Source organism: Lingula anatina, chromosome 1, assembly GCF_051362555.1.
Source record: "Lingula anatina isolate TDL-2025a chromosome 1, LinAna3.0, whole genome shotgun sequence".
Taxonomy (NCBI): domain Eukaryota; kingdom Metazoa; phylum Brachiopoda; class Lingulata; order Lingulida; family Lingulidae; genus Lingula; species Lingula anatina.
The window spans coordinates 25,812,108-25,836,592 of NC_141767.1; the positions used below are offsets into that span (position 1 = coordinate 25,812,108).

General features: G+C 34.6%; 4 protein-coding genes across 11 annotated transcripts; 2 read left to right on the forward strand and 2 right to left on the reverse strand.

Annotated features, from left to right (window-relative positions):
* The first annotated feature begins 141 nt into the window (after nucleotides 1-141).
* LOC106158454 (large ribosomal subunit protein mL65) lies at nucleotides 142-3,959 on the forward strand. The gene is made up of 4 exons (XM_013534449.2): nucleotides 142-1,059; nucleotides 1,642-1,750; nucleotides 1,957-2,124; nucleotides 3,207-3,959. Exons 1-4 carry the CDS (start codon nucleotides 142-144, stop codon nucleotides 3,563-3,565), a joined length of 1,554 nt encoding a protein of 517 aa, XP_013389903.2. The 3' UTR covers nucleotides 3,566-3,959.
* LOC106158452 (coiled-coil domain-containing protein 87) lies at nucleotides 3,774-18,123 on the reverse strand. 5 transcript variants are annotated; one of them, XM_087012930.1, is made up of 31 exons: nucleotides 17,967-18,123; nucleotides 17,305-17,434; nucleotides 16,966-17,038; nucleotides 16,698-16,747; nucleotides 16,323-16,436; nucleotides 16,001-16,072; nucleotides 15,740-15,836; nucleotides 15,490-15,571; nucleotides 15,188-15,338; nucleotides 14,546-14,560; nucleotides 13,211-13,282; nucleotides 12,812-12,948; nucleotides 12,545-12,584; nucleotides 12,194-12,337; nucleotides 11,710-11,838; nucleotides 11,504-11,604; nucleotides 10,985-11,048; nucleotides 10,529-10,630; nucleotides 10,179-10,295; nucleotides 9,784-9,944; nucleotides 8,395-8,446; nucleotides 7,986-8,210; nucleotides 7,656-7,765; nucleotides 7,364-7,479; nucleotides 7,058-7,190; nucleotides 6,585-6,663; nucleotides 6,126-6,275; nucleotides 5,827-5,941; nucleotides 5,542-5,603; nucleotides 5,228-5,308; nucleotides 3,774-4,276 (listed from the first exon to the last, which is right to left on the reverse strand). In XM_087012930.1, exons 2-31 carry the CDS (start codon nucleotides 17,428-17,430, stop codon nucleotides 4,115-4,117), a joined length of 3,132 nt encoding a protein of 1,043 aa, XP_086869056.1. In that variant the 5' UTR covers nucleotides 17,431-17,434; nucleotides 17,967-18,123; the 3' UTR covers nucleotides 3,774-4,114. The 5 variants fall into 5 exon arrangements, with proteins under 5 accessions (XP_086869056.1, XP_086869038.1, XP_013389901.2 ...); XM_087012912.1 differs by having other exon boundaries at nucleotides 6,126-6,278; XM_013534447.2 differs by having other exon boundaries at nucleotides 6,126-6,278; nucleotides 17,923-18,078.
* A 6-nt stretch (nucleotides 18,124-18,129) lies between these two features.
* Nucleotides 18,130-20,802, forward strand: LOC106158455 (tRNA (adenine(37)-N6)-methyltransferase). 2 transcript variants are annotated; one of them, XM_013534451.3, is made up of 5 exons: nucleotides 18,130-18,519; nucleotides 18,840-18,889; nucleotides 19,176-19,360; nucleotides 19,498-19,655; nucleotides 19,797-20,802. In XM_013534451.3, exons 3-5 carry the CDS (start codon nucleotides 19,197-19,199, stop codon nucleotides 20,555-20,557), a joined length of 1,083 nt encoding a protein of 360 aa, XP_013389905.2. In that variant the 5' UTR covers nucleotides 18,130-18,519; nucleotides 18,840-18,889; nucleotides 19,176-19,196; the 3' UTR covers nucleotides 20,558-20,802. The 2 variants fall into 2 exon arrangements, with proteins under 2 accessions (XP_013389905.2, XP_013389904.2); XM_013534450.3 differs by having other exon boundaries at nucleotides 18,130-18,477.
* A 511-nt stretch (nucleotides 20,803-21,313) lies between these two features.
* On the reverse strand, nucleotides 21,314-24,469 carry LOC106158420 (uncharacterized). Of its 3 annotated transcripts, none has more exons than XM_087012981.1 (2): nucleotides 23,998-24,469; nucleotides 21,314-22,655 (listed from the first exon to the last, which is right to left on the reverse strand). In XM_087012981.1, exon 2 carries the CDS (start codon nucleotides 22,607-22,609, stop codon nucleotides 21,599-21,601), a length of 1,011 nt encoding a protein of 336 aa, XP_086869107.1. In that variant the 5' UTR covers nucleotides 22,610-22,655; nucleotides 23,998-24,469; the 3' UTR covers nucleotides 21,314-21,598. The 3 variants fall into 3 exon arrangements, with proteins under 3 accessions (XP_086869107.1, XP_013389826.2, XP_086869114.1); XM_013534372.2 differs by having other exon boundaries at nucleotides 23,658-24,468; XM_087012988.1 differs by lacking the exon at nucleotides 23,998-24,469 and adding an exon at nucleotides 23,341-23,364.
* Nucleotides 24,470-24,485: the final 16 nt, after the last annotated feature.

Sequence of the window (24,485 nt, forward strand, 5' to 3'; positions counted from 1 at the left end):
ATTATCAAGATGAGCCAATGTGCATATCAGTAATCATCAGAGAGTACACCTACTCGATAAATTATTGGGGGACAAAATGTTTGGAACAAAAAGAGAAATTTTACAAAAAATTAAACATAACCTTTGTGAATTTAAAGATTAATGGATTATCTTGGAAATTTTCACCAAGAAGTAAAGATGGCTGCCTGCATGCGGTTGCAACAATTTGCGGGTAAAAATGCTGTTCAAATTTGTCGAAGACACTTATCTGGAGCCAAAATTAGAAAGAAAGTGAGAGAAAGGAATCCCCCTACAATAATTCATAAGAACACAACCATGAAGGAATGGCCTTTCTATTCGGCGACGGCAAGTTTCGACTACCCCAAACCACAAGGTGATGTTGCTGAGTATCCTCCGATTAAGGAGAGATTCCCTCCTGGAAAATGGGGATGTATCCCCGACAGAAAAGCTTGGGTAATGTACGAAAAGGGAAAAGAGCTTCTTGATATACCACATGTAGCAGAAAGATTGGAGGAACTTTGCTCTAAAGAACAAGTAATCGTCTACCAGCTTCCTCTCTGGCAGCGCGAACATGGCCTGGTTGAATTCTTCCAGTATATCACGAAGACACACTTAGTGAAAGGAGAGCTACCAGATATTTATGGCAGTATTGAAGTGGATGATGAAACCTTTAACTTCATCAAACCTTTGGTTTTAGAAGTGATCCTCCAAGAGAAAGCACAGGTGGTGCAATATGGACGCCCACACCAACCTATTAAACACCGCACTCCTTTACAGGAGAGAATTAAAAGAGAAGAGGAATCTATTCGCCAAATTGTGAATGTAATAAGGACTTCCTTATGCAGAAAAAAGCCTCACTTAATGAAGTTATTGCAAGACAAGAAAGTCCGTATAGAGGCTTACTGGTTGCGAAGTGGATATGAAGCCATAGAAGATAATGGATATTTTAATACAGGTTTCAAACATCCGAAGGGTTTTGATCAAGTCACAAAAGCTCTCAAGTTCCAATCATCCCATACTGCAAATGTTGTTCTGACTGCAGAACAACCAATACCTGAGGTGTGTGCTTTTATTTTGAATTTTAGATGATATCATAAGGCACAGTTGCCGAGTTGTTGAATCATAGGCTGCATTTGAAGGCTCATGAAAAGCACACTAAAATCAGGACTTTCAGTAGCCCAGGACCAGCACCATATTATATGGGTAATTTTGGGAAGATGAAGGTCAAGATGTGTAATTACTAATTAAATTTTAGTGTACTTTTTGTCTTTACATACTAATAAAAATGTGAAGACTCACCTACAAGTCAATGTTATTCCCTTCATCCCTCTTGTACTCTCAAATCTTTGGTAATTTGTTTAGATGTTAATAGTGTATTTTTATTCTTAAGATAATTAAGTTGCAAATGACTGGCCAGTCACTTACACTGCTTTATTTTTCTCTACATCTCAGAGGGAAATATATTAACATCAGGTACTTGTATTAGGATGGTTTTGATATTTTACAGGTCTGAATTGGGAAAGATGAGTAGCTTCGCAGGATATATAGGTATAAAAAGTAGGGGGAGGAAAGGAAGTGGACTTGTTGTGGCTAATTTTACTTTTGCATTTACAGAACATTTATTTCTCATATTTGTTACAGTTTATCTCAAAGGAAGATCCCCTGTGCACAGAAGAAATTCCCCAATTCAGATATAATCCTATGACAGTTGGACAACATACAGCACCAAGTAAACCAAGATTTGTGCCAGGTGGGACATCAATGAGTGGATTTAAAGAAGAACTTCTTATTTGTGCCTTTGAGGGACACACCACACCTGACAAGCAACTTTTGGACAGAATTATTTTTCAAACTCGTTTGAATAAAAAGCAGTACCTTACTAGCGACCCTTCAAAATATTATCTCTGAATCATACTACGTTGAAATGAAAAATAAAGTTAATACTTTTTCAAATAGGTTACCACCTAGGTCAAGCCTGTGAGTTTGCCTACCTAACCATCAATACCCCAGGCAGAGAAATCGATGAAGCTTCCCTACCTCACCCAGATGACATGAAGACTATAACTTTGCAAGCAGGGATTGGAATCTCATTTTCACAGCTCCTAGCAAAGGCACATTACTTGGGTATGTAATTTATATAGTACTTTTTTATGAAAATTTATGATCATTTTTATATATACAGACACTGTAAGTGCTGATCATGCTGATCGCTGTCGCTGTTCGACACATGACACTCGCCCCATAACTGCCAAACCATATTTTTGTTTTACGTAAAATTTACTGAGTGGCTTTGTTTGGTAAAGAAGTAAGTTGCTTACAAAAAAGGGATGATAGCCTGGTTTACATTAAGAGTAATTATTATTATAATTTTTTTTTTTACAATTTTGGTGACGGTTGCCCCATAACTTCCAAACTGTATTTTTGTTTTACTTTAAATTTACTGAGTGGCTTTGTTTGGGTTTACAAAGAGGTAGATTGCTTTTGAAAATCAGCATGATCAGTTTACATTTATGGAAGTTATTCTCTCTCTCTCTTTTTTTTTTTTTTTTTTTTTTTTGTGTGTGTGTGTGTGTGTGTGTGTGAAATTTGCATTTTTTACACAGCATTTTTATTGGTTTTTAAATCCCATGGAACTGAATCACTTGCTAGTTTTTCAATGTCCATGTTACCTGTAGTATGTAAGGTAAGAGGGCGAGAGTGATTATGCCATTTTTGAGCTTTATGTAACAGTGGATCAAAATTGGCCAAAACGTGTGCCTTTTTCTGCATAATATACGTATGTTTGCCAGCTTTGCTGTCTAGTTACCTTTTACAAATAAAATTTCTTTCAGGGCAGTGTGAACATAAACAGGCATTTTTTTGCTATAATAGATATGTATGTGTGCATGCTGTGCGATATATAATAAACAACTCCTTTGAAACTCCAGAAAAATGTTGTTTATTTATCTTCTGGGTATACTGTAAATACTGTGGATGCTTGAAAGTTTAAGCCTATTTGTGCCCTACTCTCTTAATTCACTCAACTGAAATTGGCATCTACATCCAAGCCTTAATGGTTGACTGTTCAACTGGTCACTTATAAGTACATGCAAACTACTAATGCAGTAACCATATGGTCAAATAATATGTAAACCTACTTTTTAAAAATAATAAATAAACCTACTTTTTATAATAAATATATTGGTGCTATATCTATTTTTTTACAGGTTTTAGCATGTATCACAACTTGACATACCCTCTTACATGCCAGACTATTGTGGGTGATGGGAGGAGGTTCAGTTTTTTTGCATACCAGCTGAACACCCTTGAGCAATGGAAGTCTGATGAGGTTATTCCCCAAAGGAATATCTGTTGGGCTCTCGATGACCTCGCCCTATATGACACTGTGGAAGATGGAGAAGTCAAAGGATTCAATGACGAGGTTTTGAAAACATTGATAAAATGTTTTCTTATTGAGCCAGAAGAAAGGGAATTTAATCTGAGGCCTTATCTGCCAGAAGATTATGAGGCTCCTGTTAACAAAAAAGAGTACATTGCAGAAGAAGTGAAGCATGGCAGAAATTAAAAATCTCAAGAAGATTCTTAGTATGTTACAAGAACATAAAAAGGGTTGTGTTTTGAGACCAATTGCATGCAGCCTGAACAAGGTGCAGTTAAACTTGGCTATGGGTGAGCTGCAGTGGTTTTCATTAAGAAGTGTTTTAATGGCATTTTCTTTTCTTTATTAATTGTGGCACCCAAGGAAAACAAATAAATTATAATTTAATATGAAATATTGGTAAGCAATATTGGTTTATTTACATTATGTACAAGGTTGTTTACAAATTAATTTTGTAATGAACACATAAAATACAATGATTGTACAGTAATCATTTTCAACAATAAATTAAGTGGACGGAAAAGCGGAAAAATATAATCAGAAACTATTATAGTAGTTTTCAAATAAATGTTAAAATGAGCATTGTTTGAAAGTGAAGTGTTTTTATATGTGCTTTAATTTATTGTTAAAGGCATCCGTTTGCAAATTGTACTATTGTAAGAGTCTTAATGTGTGAATGGTACAATAGCACTGTTCATTTGGTTTATAGAGAATTCAATACAGCATGTGTGTGCGTCATGTCTGCTGTGGCAATATTGGCTCTAGCTGTGTCATCCTTAGGCCGACTGCATCTCTGTACATCTGTTCTTGTTCCAGTGCCTGCTGTCTCCTCTCCTCCTGTAACCAGTACAACATCTCTATTCTGTCCCATTTCAGCTTTTCTAGATATGGACGGCCCTGGAATATCAAAATACATCTGTTAATGTGTTCCTGCACAGGTATATGCTGTTTGTGTTAAATTTTTAGCTATCTAGCTGTGATGAGTTTCCCTTAATTTTACTATATGAAAACAAGATGCCTTTGGCAAAATATTAAAGATGCCTGTTATTACTCTCAACAAACATAGTACATCTTTTCCATGTGATTTCTTTTCTGCTCTCAGCTTCAGATGTCAGCACAAGAACTACAAATATTGCTTCTATCTTGAAATCTGGCTCCCATGAATAATCCCTTTGTAAGAAATACATAGCTAGACTAAGACTGCATTCCCATAGATTTAGATCAATCCATCTAGATCAACCTAACTCCCTGGGGGTTCTCGCTAAATTGCTGTCAGCCGAGCACGCACGGTAGTTAATTACCCCCTTACAGCTTTAAGTAGGCGGGACAGACACTTAAGCCAGCTAAGCTGACAGTAATCTAGTGAGACTCCCCACAGGGATAGATCGATCTAAAATCTGTGGGAATGGGGTCTAAATATCGTATTATTAGATTGTTAACTTGTATGAAATACCCATGAAAAAACTTGAATAAAGAACTTTGTTTAAAAATCTGCAAACTAAAAAGAAATCATAAATTCAAATTCTAATGGAACAATCTGAGAAAATGCAGATATATGATCTTTTCAACTGTTACAGATATCTTGAAAACCTGTAGATATATGGTGTGTACACAAGTGGGTTGCCATCGACTGGTAATTGCAAATAAAGACCTAGCATTCACAGCTTCAGCAAATGAGTGGCAGTCTTGCCACTATGGTGACAAAGTTAGAACAGATGGGTACCTTTTAGGTTCAATATAAGTCGGAGTTTTAACCAAAACATAGTCCTGCCAATCCTAAATATCATATGCACTAATGTAGAGCTGATTAGGGTATTCTTTTATGAACCACCTGGAAATTTCTCTTACCGCATATGTTATGACATCCTGGTACTTGTCTCTTACATTCAACACTGCCTTCTTCACTAAAGAATCCAGTTCTTCAATTTTCTAAAAAAAATAATAATGGTAACAATAATTAAATAAATATAAATACAAATTAACATGGAAAATTTCCTTTGACTGTAGCTAGTTATAAATTAAAATGGAGTAGCAGCGTTTTAACACCACAAACCAATTACCAGCTTTTTAAAAAAACTATTTTAAATGCCAGTGTTGCTGCTGTAAAGTCCTGTTAGAATTTTTTTTATTAAACTTGCATGAAACTCTGTGATCACCCCTACCTTATAAAGATAGCTCCTTTGTTTTGCCTCACCTAATCTAGCCACTGAAGAACCTCTGTAACCTGTAATTAATGGAGCAGAAGTTGAAAAACTATTTGTTACCTGTAATAACATATGGAAAGCAAACTGGTTCATTTATGAAGCACTTATCGTAAAAATGGCTTTATACATGTGGTCATAATATCTTCCCAAATTATCTTTTTCATTTACTTAAAACTAGTATAAAGCTCTAGTTTAGCCAAAATGTCAGATAAATTATAACAACCATCAAATAAAACTGCTCACCTTTTTCAAAGAACCTGTTTGGGTCTGAGGCTAACCTCTCAAACTTTTCCAATTTTGCTATAAATCCTTCTCTTAACAAGATAAGGTCTGTTGACTTTTCCCAGGCTTCAATTGACTGCAAAATATAATATTACCATTAATCTAAAAAACAATACAGCAGTAATATGATCACATCTTCAAATTGCAGTAAATAAAAAAGATTATACATGCTTATGTTACACATAAGAAAATGTAGATGTGCACAGTTATGTTTTAAACATGGGCATGGGCAATAGAGCTCAAGTGCATTCTGATCATACCTCTTCAAGTAATCCTATGTATTCCTCTGAACTGTACTTGATAGCCATGTCCAGCTTCTTGTTGTCTGGCATTTTCAGTGCAGTCCACACACGCTCCAGGCGGTCCTGGGGGGTGCCCACTGTGGAGGGAGGGACGCCAGAGGCAGGAGTCTTCTATAAACAAATGATGTGTACAGCTGTATTAGTTATTTCAAAGTGCATGAAATTAATATATTTGAATTTTTTAATTATGGCATTAATTGTTCCCACCTCATTAAATAATTTACAAATCAAATTGTGTAAGTTTCTGTGAAATGCAACAAGTTCACATCTGATTAAGCTGATTATTTACTCCATTCAATAGAAAAGGGTGAGTGTTTTTTTTTTTCAGCATCATTAATATACTTAAAGACTGACCAAAGTGGCACTTTCCCTGAAATATTTTAGTTTTTTAAGAAGCATTAAATAGTTTTATCTTACCATTCCAGTTACACTACTTTTCACAGTTTCTCCTCCTCTTGATTGTGTTGCTAATCTGGACGCTCCTCTGTCACTCAGTCTAAAATAAATTTATAAGCAAAAGTTATCAAAAATCTGCTTAAACCAAAAAATTTACTTGATTCATGATAAAAGATATCATAAGAAACCATGTATATAATGATAAAATATAATACAGTTCTTTATGGCCTTAGTAGTCTCATAGTCTCAGCCAAGTACTTTTTAGGCTACTTGCCCTTTGGGCTATTAGGGCTAGGATATGTAATTTAGTGTAAGCTTTTCTAGAGCTTAACAATGCAGACTGCCACAGCACACTACATTTGGTGCTTTGTTGTGGATCTTTTTACCAAGAATATTATCAACATATCTCCATTTTATGAAAGCCCTATACCTATCTAGATGTATGAAATTAATTTTTCATATAAAACAAAATATGTAAATTTATTTTGTAATACCTAGATTTATCTCTGGGAGGCTGATCTAATGAGTCTTGGGAAACTTCTTTAGATTTCTTTGAAATCAAGGAGATTGATTTCTTGGGTTTCTCTACTGTTTCTTCTGCAGGCTTCTCCTTTTCTTTTTCTTCCTCTGTAATGAGTTAAAATAATATTATAAATTTTCAGTAAATATAAACATTCCATTGAAAAAACTAAAGTTTGACATGTCTTTTCTCCTATTCTCATGATAACTTGTGAGAGATACATGCTAAGTCCCCTTTCTACAAGTAGCAAATGTGCCTGTATCAGTTTCCAGTCTCTTACCTTCCAACTCAGGATCCCGCCCAAGTCCTCCTAACATTATGGTGTTTACATTCCACATTCCTGGTTGAAATTCTGTCTTTTGTACTCTCATCTCTTTTATCTTTTCCTCTCTTGCTCTAAAAAGGTTATCAATTATAATGGGTTGTCAGTAAAGTTCAATACTGTGGGATAAACTGATTTCTATCAAATATGAATAATATACAAAAATGGGGGGAGGGGGGGGGGGCAGCTAACCATCAACATAGAAAAGAAAACCTCTAAGACATTTTTATCTTTTGGGGCAAGTCTTTACCTTTTTGCTGCTTCCTTAGCTTCTTTAGACTTAAGCCTTGCAGTCTCATCTTCATCACCTTCATCATCAGAGTTGTAAAAATGACAAATGACTCCCATATAATCAGATTCCTATAATAAATAAATAACATTTTAAAAAAAGGTGAAAAGAGTGTGTTGGTAAATCAATACAGTTTTTATGAATCATTGAATAAAATTTATATATATCATTATGAAACAGCTGAAACTATAAAAATATTTGTCGTATAAAATGTCTGAAAATTTAATCCCAGTCTAAACAAAAACAAATTTATAACTCCCAAACCTACATATTTTAAGAATAGCAACTAACCTGAGTTGACAAGTACTTCATGTAATCATCAGTATTAATGGTACTTTTCCACCACTGTAGCCAGGAGGCATAGGACCTGGACATTCTCTCCATCACAGCAGCAGGCATGTCCTGGACAGGTGCCCTGTAGGAGTCATCTCCCAAACCCCCTAGATCCATACCAAGACCCTCAAATAAGTGGGCCCCAGGTCTGGGGGGACCAGCAAGATTGGCCTTACTGGGAACCTGGAACAGTTTTAAAAAACATTTTGAAAGACTCCCCAGAAAGTTGAAAATCCTTTATTATTCAAATAAGACTTTTGGCATTAACTGTATTTGGTCTTAAGAAACAGTTGACTGAATTTTTTAGGCTCCATATTTGTAATTATGTTGGGTTGATCTAAACCCATGGTCTTTGATTCAGACTTACTGTTGGATCAAAGTAAGTGTTTCCTTTGGTATCTGTAGGTGGTGTTGTTGGCCTGTAAGATTAAAAAACAACAGTCAAAATCTTCAATGTATGCATTGCAACAATAAATTGGAATATCCATAATCGTCAAAGATAACAGATCTGTATTTTGTTTATTTAAACTGTTAATTTTCAAAAACCTAATTATATTCAATCTGACATATTTCACATCACAACATTTACTAAATTAACTAGTGAGAAGCCAAATTGGTTCATCTTATCTGCAAAATACATCTACCTCTTCTAGCAAACAAGCCAATTATAAACATCTAAATTACTTGTTTTACTTTGCAGCTAGATTTTTTGCTCTCAAAAAGCATATTTTAGAAGGTCAGATGCATCTAAAATATTATAAATTTAACTTCTACAATTTTAGATAATTATTTAAAAATAGTTCAGTATATTTTGGAAAGGGTACATAGAGAAGTCAGATTAGAATAAAAAAAACAATGGTAAAAGTAACATGCATATGAGTAAAATAATCAAGTCAAGTCAAAAATAATTATGCAAAAATACATGGTTTAAACAATAATGGGATGGGTACTACCTGTACAGAGAATATAGAACTAGTGACCACAGAATATACAAAAAGAATTATGGGTATGTATATTTATATCAAAAGGGAAATGATGCAGTGTATATACAATTTAGATATAATTCAACTTATAGATAAAACAGTTTCAGTACACCACAGGACACCCTAGCTGGACAAATTAACCAGTTTAAAGTTTAAAGTACCCGATATATATATAGATTTAGAAAAAGAAGAGAACAATCATGCAATTTTTAAAAACAAATCAATGCTAACCTGCAAATTAAAAGAAGCAAAAATTCTGAGCCAAAGAAAAGTCAACATGCAAATGAGCCTCTTGGCTAAATGCACGATAACATGCCGCATGCATACAAAAAGACAGAATGAATAGCAAAGACCAAAGAACATGCTGTTATTTATGCCTCAATGACCCACCTTTGACTGTACATGGTATAAAGAAAGACAAGATCACAAATTAGTACAAATATCAACCCTTTTACATAATCATTGCTACATACAACTAGAAGTACAACTGCTCAGAAGGCCAAATTTACAAATATGCTACCAGCAAACAGGACAGTACACAACATATACCATTTACACATAACAAGTAAAATAATGATATGCAACAACATTATGCAGCAACAGGCTTTACTTAAGAATAAAAAGGATTTGCATCTCAAGCTGAATACGATATTTTGTGCTTACAAATGTCACTACAATAAAGTGTAACTTCAGACATGATAACAGCTTATGTTAACAGGCAAGATGACAACACCTACTGAAAAAGGGCTCAAAATGCATTACATGTTACTCACGTTTTAGCCCATTCCCTAACATCCAGTTCTCCCCATGGAGGTTCTTGTCTGCTTCTTAACTCAGAGTTTATAATCCTCTCATTTTTCTTCTTAGATAAAGTACTAGATGCCAGCACTGAGGACAGGTTAACTGAGTCAGCAGAGGGCACCACTAATTCATCCTGAAATGGTGGGAAAAAATTCAAGCTGACAAACATGTATTGCCTAAAAAGGTCTGAAAGGAGACTGCACATATGGAATTTCTTTTATATATTCTAATTGCAAAACGAGATAACAGTTTATCAATGAAAAATTAATATATATTCCATCTTATATATTTACAGACCAATATTTGCATTCATGAAAATCTAAGATTTATAATATGTTAAGGATTCACACATATTCCAGTAATATACCTGTTCAACATCTAAGTGAGTGGACGGCACTGTCTTCATTATTTCACGATATACTTCCTTGATCTCTTCACCAAGGAATAAGTTTTTGTCCAAGTTTTTCACAGTTGCCTGATCAATCTGATGAAAGAGACAATAACTAAATGTGTCACTTTTTTTTTTCAGATAGATATTGCAAAGCTATGGAAATTATAACAATTCACTAGTAACTTAGAAACAGTTTATTAAATCAACATGTGCTAGATAAATACTGCTTCAATGATCTTATGTACAAGTCACTATTTAGTTATATTTAGTATATGTAGTCCCCAACCTAAAAAGGCATTAAAGTAAGTTCATGGAACCGTCCATACCTCATCAGTCAGGTCATTGTAGACAGGATTATGTTTCTGGAGGGTAATGGAGGTCATGCAAACTCTCTCAGACACTCTGACATCTGATGTCCGCACAACCATCTGTAATATTCAATGCATTGAAGAAAGGTTCATCTGTCTTATAAAATTATTTCATTACATGTTTGATCAGATGTAAAACATTGTACTGGTGTGCACTAGTTTGCCTGATTGTGGGTTTTATTGTGTAAAACAGCTGGAAATTGAAAACAGACAAAACTGCATGCTACATACTGGGACACCATTCAGCATTTTGCACACCATAAAGAAATTACTATTTAAACAGTATTATTTATTTAAGCATTTATTTCTGATAGTTTTTTAAAATGTTTATCTATCTTCTATCAAATGTCTGAAGCTCAATGCTGACTGCAAACCTTCCAACTTCACATTTCTCCACATGGGCCAGATACTTACTTTATTGGGTAATTTAGATGAAACTGTAGCTGGCTGTGGATGTGTGGGCTCTTGTAAAGGAACACTGAATAAAACAACACACAGTGCAGTGCAAGTAATTTGTGACATCTCATCAATATAAAAATTATAAAGATTTTTCAACCTCACAAACATAACATGCACATGCATCACATTAATAATCTAATGTTAACTTTGCACTTTCTGTGCTACATACATGTATGTCAACCAAACCACAAATTCTCTCAATGCTTAATAATGCATGAATGAAAACAACTGAATACAAAAGGAGTATGAAACATAATTACAGTATCCAAATAATCAAGATGTACTGGTGAAAGATATCTGTGACATAAAGCTTTGGCTTTAACAATTATATTCAAACAAGCATATATTACAAATGCAAATCTGTGTGCATGAAAAATATTTTGTAAACATGCATCAGGTAATAAACAAATTAAAAATGCATAAATACATTTATACATATATTCCTTGCAATAATAAATAAACTTTAAATCTTACTTGTCTTTTTCCTTTTCAATTTGTTGTTTTTCTTCCAATTGCTTCAATTGCCTATCTAAAATAGCTTTCTTGCCATCATGTTTTGCAGGCCTTAAGAGAGCCTAGAAAGAAAACATAATTTTATTATGTAATTATAATTTGCAGTACAATTACAGGACTTAAGAAAATGCCTATAACATGATTGTAATGAACTAATAGCAGTGTACCTGTAGTAATGGAGGCAAGGCATCAGCATCCTCAGGTTCCTGTGCTGTTTGCCTTTGAACCAGTTTCTCAAGATCATTTCGAAGAAACTGCCGCGTGCAAGGGCGTGTTGTCTCCTTCTTTTCTGAAATCTAATGGACACAAACATTAAAGAATTTATCTCCACACTTGTCTTCATCTTGCTTTTTTTACTAAAAAGTTTATGTATTTGTAGGGAGGCATTAAAATTCAAGCCAATCAAATTTTGTGGGAATTAAGCATACAATATTTCTAGGCATGATATTTTACTTCAGATCCAACTTTAAACAGCATAATTCAAGCTGCCCCCTATTTCTTTAAAATTAGTCTTGAACTTCATATCTGATTATAATATTGTATGTGTATAATTAAAATTCTTAAAGCATAGTTAAGTTTATCTGCCATATCTGAATACCAAATGATATTTTACTTAGAAAATAATAATGATGTTACTTTTTTTGCACTTACAATAGATTTTCCAGAAATAGATCGCATTTCTAGGGCTGCCTCAGCTTTATCTGTCACAGTACTTCTAGTTTCATCTAAATTTATCCCCAGCTCCTCCAGTAATGTCTCACCCATTCCTGGGAGCCGCTGAAGGGAATGTGATCTCTGAAATGAAGTAAATAATATGTGATCTCTGAAATGAAGTAAATGAAATGTAAATCAATGAAGAGCACAATGTGAACCTTCATGCTATACCATCAATAACATGTAATGTACATCACATCTGCTTGAGTCAGAGTTCATTTACTGAGCACATGCTTTCAACTGAAGCTCAACAGAACAAAAGTGCTTATAGTTTTTCATAACACTTACCTTTAAAAGCACCTTTTGTATACTAGCAGCATCTGGATTTCTGAAAAAAATCATTTCATTATTATCTTGAATTTAAATTAACGCTGCTATATCAAGCCTCTGAATTTGTAAATTTGTCCAGATAGTACTTCACTGTGTATGTTTTTCTTAACTTTTTAGGAATATTGATTTACACACTTGAACTTGAGAAAGATATCTATGTTAAGTAATTCAAATTTGAAATACCCAGTATATCTATCAAAAATATCTATTGTTTTTTTTTCTCACTCTTTTTGTACAGCAGTTGTTTTCTTGGCAGATCTAGTCATGTCATCTGATACTGGGGTTGCCATACTCCTCTCAGGAATGTCAGCGAGAATTGAAAACAGCTTGGAAGTATCAAGGATGGGCATTCTGGACTGAATCTGAAAACGTACACATGAACTGTACTGACCTTTTATTAATGAGGCACAGAAAACACAATTCCATTTAAATATAAATTACTACCACTGATCACTATATGACCAAACATGATTATACATTCAATTTGCAAAATAGTGTGTAAATACAAAGATATCATTATTATGGTTGAAACTTTAAAATTTTATAATTAAAAAAATTCTAATGTTTCTCCTTTCAATAGAGATTGGCATTATTATTTGTAAAGAAGAAATTTAAAGCCCATACCTCTTCCAAATCTTCACCAACTGTTGTGAATCTATGCTTCTGAATTTTACTTTTGGGTCGACTACTCTCAATCTGAAATTCCAGTTTTAACCTATTTTATTCAAATTTCATTCATCCTGAGAAATTATTTTTTCTTCTTTCTGCCTAAAGAGATGGGCAATCCCATTTTGAATAAAAAACTTTTGGAACAAATAAAAGAATCATTTTAAAAATTAATATCTTATTGTTCAATATGTTTAGATTAGTAGCTGTTCATTAAAGTTTTAAAATTTACAGTGCTCTGGTACTTATATGAATCTTCATATCAATGTTTTTTTTTTGTATCTACACATGTTTTTCAAAAATGTAAATGCCCACGTGTTAGGATCACTTCTAATATATCCACCTAAACCCCTATAATACTATAACCAAAAATATTATAAGAGTACTTAAATATGTTTGAAGTGAAATCAGCCTCCTACAACAAAACTGTTCTACAATTTGTCATAAAACAATTCTGCTTAAGTAGCATATACATACATATAACTCCAAAGAATGTATATACTAATTGATGATAAACTATTAATTCATGGTCTTAAAGTATGAATCTGCCAAATAGTGAGCTAGTATCAGTATCAGTGAAATTGTGACAATTCTACCCCTTTGGCAGTAACTGACATGTTTTGATCATGCTGCCAATACTGAACAAGTATACACTAACTGTTGTGATATGACAGGTGAAACCTACATACTGTATATATTTACAACTTACTCTACCATCTCTACAGTAAAACTAATTTAAAAAGCAAGAAATAATGTGACAGGTTTATAAAATATGTCTAAAAGCAGATGCTATTTTTACTATCATGGCAAATAATTTTAGTGTGGGATACCATTTTCCTCTATTTGCAAAAAATAAAAGTTTTTAAAAACTATCAAACTATATATACCACTATTGGGGTAAAGAGAAATCAACAGGTCCTAGCTAGCCCTATATTACAATGTTTTCTTCTATAAAAAAAACATTCATAATTTGACCCTGTTCTATAATAAGCATTAAAACACACCTTGCCAATAATTTTAAAATGAAATAAATAGTAACACCAGGCTTCATGCAAGCACATTTATAATGGTATTTCTACTGCAATAATATCAAAGTTAACTGAAAAGTCTTCCAAAGCTAAAAAAGTTCCCTGAAACATGAATGGCAGTAGATGTGTCTGAAAAAGAATGTTCTATGAGATATTGTGAGTTTATCTAAAAGGCAGGTTAAGGTTTTGGATTAGTGCACAGGGTGACAACAGTCACAGGGTTTAGTCAACTCCACCAGATGGGTTAGTGAGCTGTGACACTTACCATTCCTGGAGGCAACTGTGCAAAATTAAACAACACTATTAACATTTCACAAACATGCAAACGTTTACAACAAACATATACAAATGTACACTGTACCATATATAACAAACAGATATAATTGTTAATGATTAACCACTGGACCAATTACCAATATTACAATTACTGACACCACGTGCATTAGAAACATAAAGTGTGTAGTTTTATAACAGATTATCTGTTAAACTAAAAAAGATGAGAGTTTGGGAATATTAATGATCTCAAAGACATGAACATTTTAGTTACAATGCCGATGTTCAGTTAAGAGAGAAAACAGTGAAATTGAGCAATATTTTCCAAAGGAACTTGGATTGTCTGTAAGGGTCTGTAATGCTGTACATTATACAACTTATATATGTTAGGAAAGACCTGAAAATAGTTTTTACCATCACTGGCTAACTCACATAACTGTACATTTCTTTCATAATTCAGCCTGGGCACTCTTCTGCCCCTGGTTTGCAGCACAGCACAGGATTCTTTCTCAACATTTCTTTTAGCACCAAAATTCAGTAATAATGAAAATTAGTGAAAAATCTAAAAACAACTTAAAGACATCCATTTATACAATACCGCCTTATATCACGTACATCAGAAAGGTAAACTTACCAGTCCTTTGAATGATATTTCTGGGACAGCTTCTTCTACCATGGACTCCTTTTTACTGGGATAGATGTACTCCTCAGATTCATCCTCTATATCTTCTGCTTGTCTTCTTAGATCTCCAACTATGTATCTTCTTATAGTGAGGATATTCAAACTGAAAATAAATGCCTCTGTAACATGCAAACTCTGACCATATTTTCATATTTTCAATACTTTTATGTTTTATCAGGTGATAGTGGGTAAATATGCATCAGCATTTAAGTTTTTTCAAAAAATGATGAATTGTAAAATGCATAAATTCTTACTATTTGTCAGCATCCAAAGCAAGCTGTGCTTTGAGTCTACTCATGTTTGCAGGACCACTGAAGACACCCCTTTTGTTCAAAACTGGAAGAAAAAATGAAAGATTTAAATTATGCATGGAATTGACATAAATCACATGAATTTGATAAGTTAGATGAACTTTTTCCACACACACACACAAGCTAAAACCAACTGCACAAATCTGCTAAGAAATGTAGCATTATGAAAAACATAACTACTGAGTACTCTTACTTTGTGCTTTTTCTAAAAAATGCTTGAACAATTTTTCACAGACAGTCACAATATGAACAGTGATTCTTCTCTGTAACTCTTTGTTTTGCTCTGGTGTCTGAAAAAATAAAATATTCTTAAATATTAATGTTAAAACAGATTTACATTTTTCTTCAAAATACAATTCCATTTATTTACTCATAAGTCACAAAAAATGATTACAAATCATCAAGAAATTTTACCAGTGTTTACTTAAATTGCTTGCTTCAAAGCCATTTTTACCAGAAATGGATCATCTACTTGTCTCCTGATGTCTCTCCATATTCCATTTACCTCACCAACCAGAACACCAGCCTAGATAATAAGAAATCCTATTACTTTACTTAGAGTAAATATCAATTCAACTATAAAGCACAATTCAGGTTATTTATACAAATGCATAATTTGAAGAAATTATGAAATATTTTTCAAGAGTTTTTATCTTTGCATGTTCAACCTTTTTACAAACCATACAAATATTATCATAGAAGAAAAAAAATTACATTGTCTCCGGTTTCAATCTTAAAGGTGTTTCCACAGAAATATATTGAAAGACAACACCTACCAAACTTTGTTGTTCTTCTATGGTCAGATGCTGGACCTCTGGCTTAGCAGCCACCCTCCTACGAATGTATTTTCTTAAAACATTGAAATCAGATGGTGGGGCTTTGATTTCCTCCTGTAATTAAGGACAAATGTTTCATTGAAATGCTTTGTTTTGATTGAATTATTGTTTAAGTAACGATTATCTATACTAAACATACTTTATCAATCTCTTTTAACCAATCAAGTTCTATATTCTATATGTTTTAATGTAATACATTGATGATAATATGTATTCAAGCCGTCCAATTTTATACATATAAAAAATCTTCACATCAAAATAATTTTTTTTCACACATACTGTTACATTAATTGCTTTTATAAACACCATACATACATCAATGGGTGTAACTGGTCTTTCCATTTGTATTGTTTCTGGAGGGGGCTCTGGAACAAACATATTGCAAAAACCATTTATATCACTTTTGATTTATTGTTCAAGAACATATTTTGTAACACCTAATCATACCTCTGAACCAAAAAAAAAATGTTGATTACTGTAACACAATGTGTATTTATTTAAGATAAATGATTAACATAAATAATACTCCTATTTCTACTATTTCTACTACTACGTACTACTGAATTCCTACATTTCTACTAACCATCTTCATGTGGATAAGGCGCAAATATACTAAGAGGACCCATGACACCTTCATAACGGTCTTTGATTTCCTCCTGAAATATATTAAAATAATACATATTGTTATGGTTTTTTTTATTGAAAATCAAAAATTAACTGACAAAAGAAAGAAAGAAAGAAAGAAAGTTTGTTCTGCTGGTATCAGTATTGTGGTACAGCCATTAATTGTTCTCCACTATTAAAAGTACAATACACTATGTTATAAAATGAAGGCATTTTACTTATTAGGATATAAGCAATGACTTCAATAAAATCAATTTCTATTGTTATATTCCTTACATAAAACTAACATTTATATTACCTGTGTTACAGGGAAATTTGTCATTGGATAGGTATCATCTTCTCGCTTTTCCGAGGCAAATGGCTTCTTTTGTTTTGTGAATTGGAACTTCATTCCTGCACTTCGCGGAGTTTTAAGATTTGCCATTTTGCTTGAAAATCAACCATACATGCCTGTTAAAAGTGAGAAACTGTACTAGTACCTGTACATGTACAAAAGTTAATACTTATCAGTCAAAGGCTAGCTACTGGTGAAATATTTGAGTCTCTGTTAGTTCATTCATAGTCCTCTTGCTAGCACAAAGTTCATGCGTTAGCACAGCATACATATCAGAAACCGTAAACAGGATTGCTTTTCGTGCTAACTACTTGGAAAGCACTGCCAGTGCTTCTGAACAACTACAAATTGTACAAGTTCTAATTTGCAGGTTCTGGCTGTAAGTTTAAAAGTGTCATAACTTCAAAACTATAAAATACATACTTGACCTAGAGAAAAAACATTTTTTTTACATCTTAATTACATAATTTAACATTAAACGATGTGCGTCTACTTCTGTTTGACATCTCCGCCACTGGACACGGCCATCTTGTTTATCTTGGCGACCACCAATTTTACTCTCCTAAACAGTTAATTTCTTACATGTTATTGTTTCTCTTTCATCAGATACAATGGAAAAAACATACCAGTGGCTAATCTTCACGTTAAACGTCAAATTTCGGTTCACATTTTGTCTGTTAAGGTCTAATTACTTGTCCTACAATTAACTGTTGTCATGATCACTACGCAGATATGTACGCAACTTCCTTTACTTCATCCGGGTATTTCTAATATGGCTGCGCCCTATTACCCCTGTCCGATAACGTTAAATTTTTGAGTGTCTACGTTGAGTACAGTACTATCGTACTATCGTAAAATAGCCGTTTCGACCCTCTCCATAGGATTACCCCAGACACTTTGCTGAGCATCAGTACTGACAGCAACCACTGTTCTCCACTTGAAAAAAAAAAAAACGTTTGCTCTTGGCTCGAAAATTAGCAGACGCACTGATCAATTTCAACGCATAGCTGGAATTTAAAGGAAGTATATTGAACATCATAGATTTGAAAGTAATTGGGAATGTATGACACGAATGTCAGGTGTTAACTTAGCACTGTTGACGGGGAAACTGGAGTGTGCGAGTTGAGGAGATGAGATGTAAGATATAATTCTGGGAGCTCCCGGTTGATGCGCAAACTGGTCGGTATACTGTACATGTACTTTTTCGGTACCAGTACTTTCCGGGTTCCCCACTCAATAACTCTCTAATTTTTAATCTTAATCAAAATTAAGTCATGTGGTAACTTTGATCAATGTCTCTGCTATTTAAATAATTTTGTTTGGAATTTTTTAAAAACTTTTTTATCTTTGAGTAATAATTACAGCAATTAAATTGATTTTTACCCCAGTGATGCCTCTTGGATACCTTAATGTTTCATGTTAAAAACATTATTAAATAAGTAAATGAATTAATTGCCATGCTTATTTTATTTGATTGTTTTTTATTTATTTATTTTCAGAATAGCAGAAATACTGCTCAGAATCATTGCACAAAATAATTTAGAGAAAGGTACAGAAAATCAAGTAGTTATATGTGGGGAGAGGGGGGGGACACTGCAAAAGTGCCTCTGGTCGTCATTTTACAATTATTAAGGCCTTTGCTTTCATGCCTTAACAAAGTGTACATACCCAAAATCATCAGTAGGCGTGTTAATGCATGAACTTCCTGCTAGGGGATATATTAAAAGTGCCAGGATTTTTATAACCAGGCTGGTATTACTCCAGCCTGTTAGCCTTTCATGGGCTTCTTAATTTTTTTAGAGAATATGCAGCTGTGTTTAACTTATTTCTTTCAGTTTTGAGTGAAAAAAGTCCAGATGAATCCTATTGGTTTTATCAGCTCCCCTTTCAAACAGAAGAATGGCACCCCCAGACAGCCATCCATTTGTGCCCAGTCCAAAGGCTCTCTGACAATCCTTAAGTCAGTATTTCCAAATCCAGAGCATGCATTAGATGGTTTGGAAGCATTTTCACACATATGGTAAGTGGTATGATAAACATCTTTTTTCTCTTCAAGAACTTTTTCTCTCAACATATTATAGGAAAGATTTTGTAAAACGATGAAATTGAATTGATAATTATAGGTATATGCCATTGCACTGGATATTTGTCTTCCAGGGTTATGTTTTTGTTTCACATGAATAATAACAAATACACAAAAGCCAAAGTTAGACCACCGAGACTGAATGGTGTGAAAGTTGGAGTTTTTTCAACGAGAAGTCCATATCGCCCAAACCCTATTGGGCTGACGTTGGCCAAAATTGAAAAGATAGAAGGTATGTTATTTAAAGGAATTGAAGAGTATCTATAAAATATACATTAAGTAATTATACATGTACATAAAAAGTATAATTTTAGTTTTTTTAAAAGTGATAATGTGTAAAAGAATGCAAAGGAATTCAGACTTTTTTTTTCAGGTGCTACAATATATATCTCAGGGATAGATATGCTAGATGGAACTCCTGTGTTGGACATCAAACCATACATATATGACTATGATCTTCCTAGATCTTATGGGCAACACGAGCAGCAAGGGGCGTCTGATGTGAACAAGGAAATTAAACAATGCTTTCAACTTGATAGTGATGTTCACAGTAAAATTATTGGCATAAAAGATGAAATGTCATTTTTACAACCCACAGAAATGTGTATGTCACGTGGTGGTGATAAAAACCAACAGGGAGAGTCACAATTGGATAACGTTTGTATCACAGATACCAGTTTAAGTGATGAAAATACAGCTTTCCAAACTCAAATGAACGTCAAGGAAGAAAAACTGAGTAGTGATCTGCTGACCTCCGCTGAAGCTATAACACAAGCTGGGTGGATTTCAGCTCCACCCATTTCAAAACTTGATGTGAGATTTAGCCCCACTGCCACGAAGGAACTTGAAATGTTTTCTAAAAGCTCATCTAACCCCCATTATGTATTTTCTCACTTTGATTCTGTACAAGATGCAAAAAATGCCATAGCAAAAATTTTACAAGCAGATCCAAGGTCACCATACCGAAGGACGAAGTGTACTGACAAACTGTATTATTTTGCCATTGATTCATTTCATGTGACGGCTTGGTTTGATGACGATGTTAATGTGGCTGAAGTTTTGAAAGTTAAACCTGTTAGCCTTTCTAAGCTGACTTATCTGACAGAACTTGAATCAGAGGAGACAAATAAATAAAAAAAGTTGATGCTGTAGCACTCACATTTTCTGTCAACTTATGCAAACGCGCACCCTGAGCTTCAGAGACTTAAAACGGCAAGGGTATCACATAGTGTAGAGGTACGTTTCAAGTTATCTCTGAAGCTCGGGTGCATTTCACGGAGCTATCGTTATTGTCCCACCACTGGCTAATAAGTGAGGTGGTCAGACCTTGGACTAATCATACGCATGCTTAAGAAATGAAATAAAAGGCTGCTTAGTTACTGTGTTTTGTCTTCATGAAATATATTGACTGCTAACCGGTGTCATCGGATGGCGACACACCGCGAAAGTTTCACCTTGGAGAGTATTTTTTAAAGTCCACCACCGACAGTGACATTTTTGTTAAGTTTCGCCTTACTAGAAAAGCGGTAGAAAGGACTGTGGAATTTTATGACGACTTAACACCAGAAACAAGAAGGTCGCACGTCCTTTTCCCACAGGGACAAGATTTCTGTGCTCTACAATATTTTGCCTTACCGTAGGTTGTAAAAGCACTGCCGCAAAAGCCACCCATAGAATGGTGAATTTGATAAAAAGATTTCAATTCTAAGATATTGCTATCAAATTCCCAAAAGATCGAAATAAATCGAAAGCGATGAAACGCCCCACCCTGCTCAGTAAAACTGTGTGTGCTTAGAATGATGAGTTTCTGTAAAAAAAAATTATGCCTTGCTATTATAATTTTTCAATCCATATAATATTACATTAATAAAATAGTTGAAATGGATATGATCACTTTTCTTGCTTTTATTACATGCATAAGATATTGCAACACTATTCAAAGTCAGTTAATGACTAGAAAGGTATATAGGATCTTTTCACACCATGCACCAGTGGAAACTGACCACATCCCTTTATGTATTGTACCTCACAAATCTAAAACTGAAAATGCCTTAATGTGTTGAGCCCAACTTTGTCTTTTACGATCGTTTGCGTGGAACAATTTGACTAGCGATAAAACCGCAAAAGTTTCAATGATTCGATTTCAATGAACACGACGGTACATTTCACCCAAGTTCAACGAGCAGTTGGATAAGAAACTGGAGTACATGCAGTTGCAGTTCTCTTTTGAGGCGTATACAGCCTGTTGACTATTTCTGACACATTTGCACTTCTTCTTAGACCGCTTATGAGGGGTAATGGTTCCTCTTTCGTTTTACGTTTCTTTCTTGGTCTAAAATCAAATGATTTCGGTTCGGGCTCTGCTGCAATAACCTTATGTTCTAGTACAAAGGGAGTGCTTTTCTTACACTTTGGGATCCCACCTTCGCTTGCGTGGGTAGGTGTGCGGATACGTTCAACTATCTCTTCCAGTTCACTTTCGAAGTAAACTTTATCGTCTGAATAATTTCTTTCAAAAACGGACTTGTCAGTTTTGTCGTCATCGCAAAACTGACAGGATCCTACTTGCTTTCCTCTGTAAGCTGTCGTGGGGCGCTGGAAGAGCAGTGTACCTGCACTTCCACTGGGCACAGGGGCTGACTTTGGGCGTGGTTTGGTTATTGCATACTTTGCCACTGGGTCCATGTTAGTCACGTCACAGTAATAACCCACACCCGAAGCAGCGAGAGCACTGCTCAAAGTCGGGGTTGAGTACAGGCGATTAACTATCCGGTCTATGTTCTTTTTTGACATTTTCCTGTTGGTAAAAGATGATGCGCTTGGGGGAGAGTGCAACGAGTTTTGCGTCATTTGGTCGCTGTGAAGGTTGGAATCGTCATCTTCCTGGTCCGAGTCGTAATGTTGTAATTGGTATCCTTGCCAGTAGTCGCCTCCACTGTGAGACCCTGCATGCCGGTGTTTCACTTTCCTCTGCCGATCGCAAGTTACTGGCGATGGAGATGAGTGTGAGGGCCTACCCTGTGTTGCTTTGCACTGTGCCATTTCATTCAGTCCTAATCTGGAGTTAAAGGTGTGCTTTTGCATCCTACTTGTTATCATCTTGATGTCGTCCCAGTGAAGTTTTTGAAAGCCATACATTTTAGACGGCGGAGTGTCTTTTTGAATGTGGATGTACATAGAACTCATGTTGGAGGAATTCGCTTTGATAACCCCTGTTTTGGTAAATATTCACCTGAAATGAAATGAGAGAAAACTTGTAATAACATACTAGACATTAGTTCTTAAAACCTAGTTATATCAACTATGGGATTCAAGCGCTCTGAATAGTGACAATATTGATTAAAAACTAATTTAAAAACCGAAATATCGCAAGGAGAGAATAATGAGGGTTCTTTTCTGAAGGACATTTACACGGTTTTCATATTTTAACGCTATATCATGTATACGTATCATTTAGCAGTTTAGATTATTGATATCAGTTAAATCAACAATAAATAGTAACCGGCTGGAGATGTTTTCTAACATTTAATCCGTCAAGCAAATATTATGACATTGTGTTGTTAACTATAAATAACCATAGAACGTTACGGTTCGAAATATATTTAAAATATGGATAGTGTGAAACACATGATCATTTGCGTTGACTGAGATTCTACTCTCTATCTCTTTTTATAGTGCGTTAAAACCTTCCTGAAGAGCGAGACACCCATAATGATTCAGAATCTAATAACATTGTATAGTCTCCGCCTTGTTAGTTACTAAATTAAAAAAATACTTGTGTGGTGATAGAGAGAGATTCAGGCGAGGGTTGAGACTAACCTATCCTATCACATACACCTTTATCTAAATTTACCAATACCCTGTACTCAAATAAAGATAGAATGGAATACGTGCCTCCGTTATCTTTGGACACTTACCACTTCCTCACTATTCGGCCACTGTCGTTCTCGATTATGATTTCAACCTTGTTTTGAATACCAATCTTTGTTCATTTATTTTTTTCAGGGAACCCGTTTCTGGTCCTCAGTTTGTCCTGATTTGCGAGTATTGACATTGATCCCTTGCTTATTTCGATCTACACGTTGCAACCATTGTAACACACACTGTGAGACGTATTTATTTCCTCTCGCATTAAAAATCTACTGAATAAAATAATTATAATAATAAAAAACGGGTAGAATTTTTCTACGCTGTGGTTAAAGCCACATAATACTTTACATCGTATTGATCTTACCTTACAAGACAGCGACTAGAGTAGGACCTATGACTGAAATACGCTGGAAATGTCACACTCCTTTATACAACTGTGCATCTGTGTTATCACCTAGCAGTTTTATTAAAATAGGCCGAACAAATCCAGAACGGAATGTCGTTTCCATAATCAATACGTGCTACAGACACTGGTTCCGAACACAAACGAGCACCTGTATTCTTCCTGTCGTGAATTCAGGTAGACTATGTAAACGTTGTTATGGTGATGATCGGGATCAATCTCTTTCAAGTAGCTGGGGTCGGCTTAGCATCGTATTCAGTGCTATGTCAATAAACTTCGTCGTTTTATTTGATGGTCGTACCTGTGGGACTATCGCTATTTGCAGAAAAACTTGCTTGGTACTTGGTATTCAAACATCGGTAAATCTCCTAGGCAAGAATCGATAACGTGACATCTTTACCCTTAATTTCCTCTCTTCTTTCCCTTGTAACACTGTTGTAACACTGCCAGCAACGGATCACTGGCTGTTTTTCCACGCGGTCACTTCATTTGTACATGTTGCTGGGACAAGCACAATAGTGGTAATTATTCTATACCTTTTCTTCTTTTCCCTTTGTTGTCCTATCCCGATCTTTATTTATGATCTTTACTGCATTATTTTCATAACATTATCCCTCCTGTTGTTCCTTCAACTGTAAAATGCTTGCATAACCAAGTACCATGCACGCAGGTTAATTTTCCCAAATAAATGCAATGCCCCATAAATACTGTTGGTCATGAATGGGTTTGTTTGCTTTTGAAGCAGAGCTCGTTAGTCAAATACGGTATTTCACTCATGGTTAATATTCC

Coding starts and splice junctions, on each gene's coding strand:
- LOC106158420 (XM_087012981.1), bottom strand. CDS start 22,609: ATGAGTTCTATGTACATCCACATTCAAAAAGACACTCCGCCGTCTAAA.
- LOC106158454 (XM_013534449.2), top strand. CDS start 142: ATGGATTATCTTGGAAATTTTCACCAAGAAGTAAAGATGGCTGCCTGC. Junction 1,751..1,956: donor TAAACCAAGATTTGTGCCAG/GTGGGACATCAA, acceptor TTTTTCAAATAG/GTTACCACCTAGGTCAAGCC. Junction 2,125..3,206: donor AGCAAAGGCACATTACTTGG/GTATGTAATTTA, acceptor ATTTTTTTACAG/GTTTTAGCATGTATCACAAC.
- LOC106158455 (XM_013534451.3), top strand. CDS start 19,197: ATGAATCCTATTGGTTTTATCAGCTCCCCTTTCAAACAGAAGAATGGC. Junction 19,361..19,497: donor GAAGCATTTTCACACATATG/GTAAGTGGTATG, acceptor TTTGTCTTCCAG/GGTTATGTTTTTGTTTCACA. Junction 19,656..19,796: donor CAAAATTGAAAAGATAGAAG/GTATGTTATTTA, acceptor TTTTTTTTTCAG/GTGCTACAATATATATCTCA.
- LOC106158452 (XM_087012912.1), bottom strand. CDS start 17,430: ATGGCAAATCTTAAAACTCCGCGAAGTGCAGGAATGAAGTTCCAATTC. Junction 6,279..6,584: donor AAAGTAGTGTAACTGGAATG/GTAAGATAAAAC, acceptor ATTTGTTTATAG/AAGACTCCTGCCTCTGGCGT. Junction 4,277..5,227: donor AGGATGTCATAACATATGCG/GTAAGAGAAATT, acceptor TTGATATTCCAG/GGCCGTCCATATCTAGAAAA.